This window comes from Coenobita brevimanus, chromosome 55, assembly GCF_032717465.1.
Source record: "Coenobita brevimanus isolate Jiangsu-jjx chromosome 55, ASM3271746v2, whole genome shotgun sequence".
Taxonomy (NCBI): domain Eukaryota; kingdom Metazoa; phylum Arthropoda; class Malacostraca; order Decapoda; family Coenobitidae; genus Coenobita; species Coenobita brevimanus.
The window spans coordinates 26,638,614-26,640,845 of NC_137008.1; the positions used below are offsets into that span (position 1 = coordinate 26,638,614).

At 43.7% G+C, this 2,232-nt stretch overlaps 1 protein-coding gene across 1 annotated transcript; it reads right to left on the reverse strand.

The window, feature by feature from the left end:
- Nucleotides 1–648: 648 nt before the first annotated feature.
- On the reverse strand, nucleotides 649–2,010 carry LOC145401280 (uncharacterized). The gene has a single exon (XM_080273609.1). It carries the CDS (start codon nucleotides 2,008–2,010, stop codon nucleotides 649–651), a length of 1,362 nt encoding a protein of 453 aa, XP_080129735.1.
- Between the last annotated feature and the right edge of the window lie 222 nt (nucleotides 2,011–2,232).

The window sequence follows — 2,232 nt, forward strand, 5'->3', positions numbered from 1 at the left end:
GTGAAGGTGGATGGAATAGTTGGTGAGTGGGGTGTGCCTGGTGAGATAGATGAGAATGGCAGTGCGTTAGTGGACATTTGTTGGATATTTTTTTTTTTTATGTGACCAAACACCCACTGTCCATACTGAATACATGCTAGGGCTGTCTCATACAGGACTGGTGTATCTGTATTAAAGTGGCCGCAGCGAGAAATGAACGCCAGGGTGTGGTCAGGGGCTTGACCGGGATTCCCCCAGTCTTGCCACGTCTCCACATGTCACCAGCCCACTCTCCATCCTCGCCCCTTACTCGCACTCTCTCTCTCTCTCTCTCTCTCTCTCTCTGAAAAATAGTGTACTTCCGAATTTTTTCTCTCTCTCTGAAAAGTAGGTAGGTAGGTAGGTAGGAAGGTAGGTAGGTAAGTTGGTAGGTAGGGAAGTAGGTAGGTAGGTAGATAGATAGATAGATAGATAGATAGAGGTAGCAACACACACACACACACACACACACACACACTTCCGTATTTTTTTCTCTCTCTCTTTCTCTGAAAAGTAGTGTATTTCCGAAATTATTTTGGCTTTTTTTCCACACCATCATTGAGGTAAAAGTCTAGGCGCTTTTTTTTTTTATAGAGGTTTCCCCATGAGGCATAATCCTCTCTCTGATATTTAGTCCGAAAATTCATCGGAGAATTCATCGGAGCTTTCTGAAATGTGTATGATGAATGAATCCACATACATTTCAATTGCTCTGTCTTGCTTCGTGTCGTGTTCCTGAAGTTCTTCGGCATGTCTGACTGCTTGTTTCCAGTTTTCTGGAGTGACGGCACTTATGGCTTCTGTAACCAGAGGTTTGAGGTCAACCATTTTAAAGCTTTTCCTTTTCGCTATGTAGCACTTCACTTGAGCCCAGATCAGCTCTATGGGATTATATTGGCAGTGGTACGGTGGTAATCTCACGACGCAATGGCCTGCTTCTATAGCAATTGTATCCGTCACATATCTTTTCGTGTCCGTACGGTAAGTCTTTGTCAGCTCATATAACTCAGCTTTTGACAAAGCATCACTGACTGCAACTCCCTTTTGCATCAGCCAGTTCTTGATGTCGGCTTTTCTCCATGAAGATGTAGGCAATTTCTCCACTTGTCTGCTATGGCACGATGCATTATCCATCACAATGACTGAGTTTGGTGGAATGTTGGGTAGTAGCTGTATACGGAACCATTCTTCAAAAACTGTAGCATTCATCTGATGGTGGTAATCACCATCATTTTTTGCTTGAAACACCAGCTCACCATTATTGATGAAACCGTCTGCTGTTCCAGCATGGAAAATAATCAGTCGTGCTCCTTTTCCTGTGGGTGGCTTAACTCCTGCTGCTCCTTGAGATGAAGTATCAGTCCAGCACTTTCCAACTGTGTAGTTTTGGTTCACCCAAGTTTCATCAAGGTAAACAAAGGTGTGGCCGGACTGTTTAAGCTGCCGCATTTCTCTTAAAAATCTTGACCGAGCTGCAGCGACATCAGTTCTTTCCATAAGGAATCTTCGGCCATCAACCTTTGCAAATCTGAATCCTGTTTTGAGCAGGACCTTGCGAAGGGAAGTTTCGCTACCACAGTAGCCGAATTTTTCACTGAGTTCTTCTTTTATTTTGTACACAGTTGGAATTTCTTTCCTCTCATAAAACCCCAAGACAGTTCTTCTCAATACACACTTGTCAAAGTCATCAAAACCTGTAACAGGTTCAGCACGAATCTTCTTCTTTGGTGAGGTGAACATGGGTATCTTCTTCTTTGGTGAGGTGAACATGGGTTTCTGTGGTGCAGCTTGAGATGAAGAACAAATTCTTCTGACTGTTGATTCACTTGTCTTGGTGGCCATAGTTGTGCGTGCAACTGCTTTTGAGAGTGGCATTAAAGGTGCTCCATTTTCCTTTTCTTCTAAGAAGAACCTGCTTACGTTGTAGATAACAGCCTTAGCTTGGCTGTGAAGGTGGCCACATGGCGAGCTTGAAACAGGAGAATGATCCATAGCGAGACTGTACTTGTCTGAGGGCAGGTCAGTTCTGGCGAGTGTATAATTATAGGTCAGGTGGACGTATCAGCAAGGCCACACTCCCCCGCTCATATGCCACATTTAGGAGGGGGGGGAAACCTTTATACAGAAAACTCTCCTTGATTTTTACCTCAGTGGTGGTGTGGAACAAAAGTCATAATAATTTCATAATTAGTTTCGGAAATACACCAGTTTATA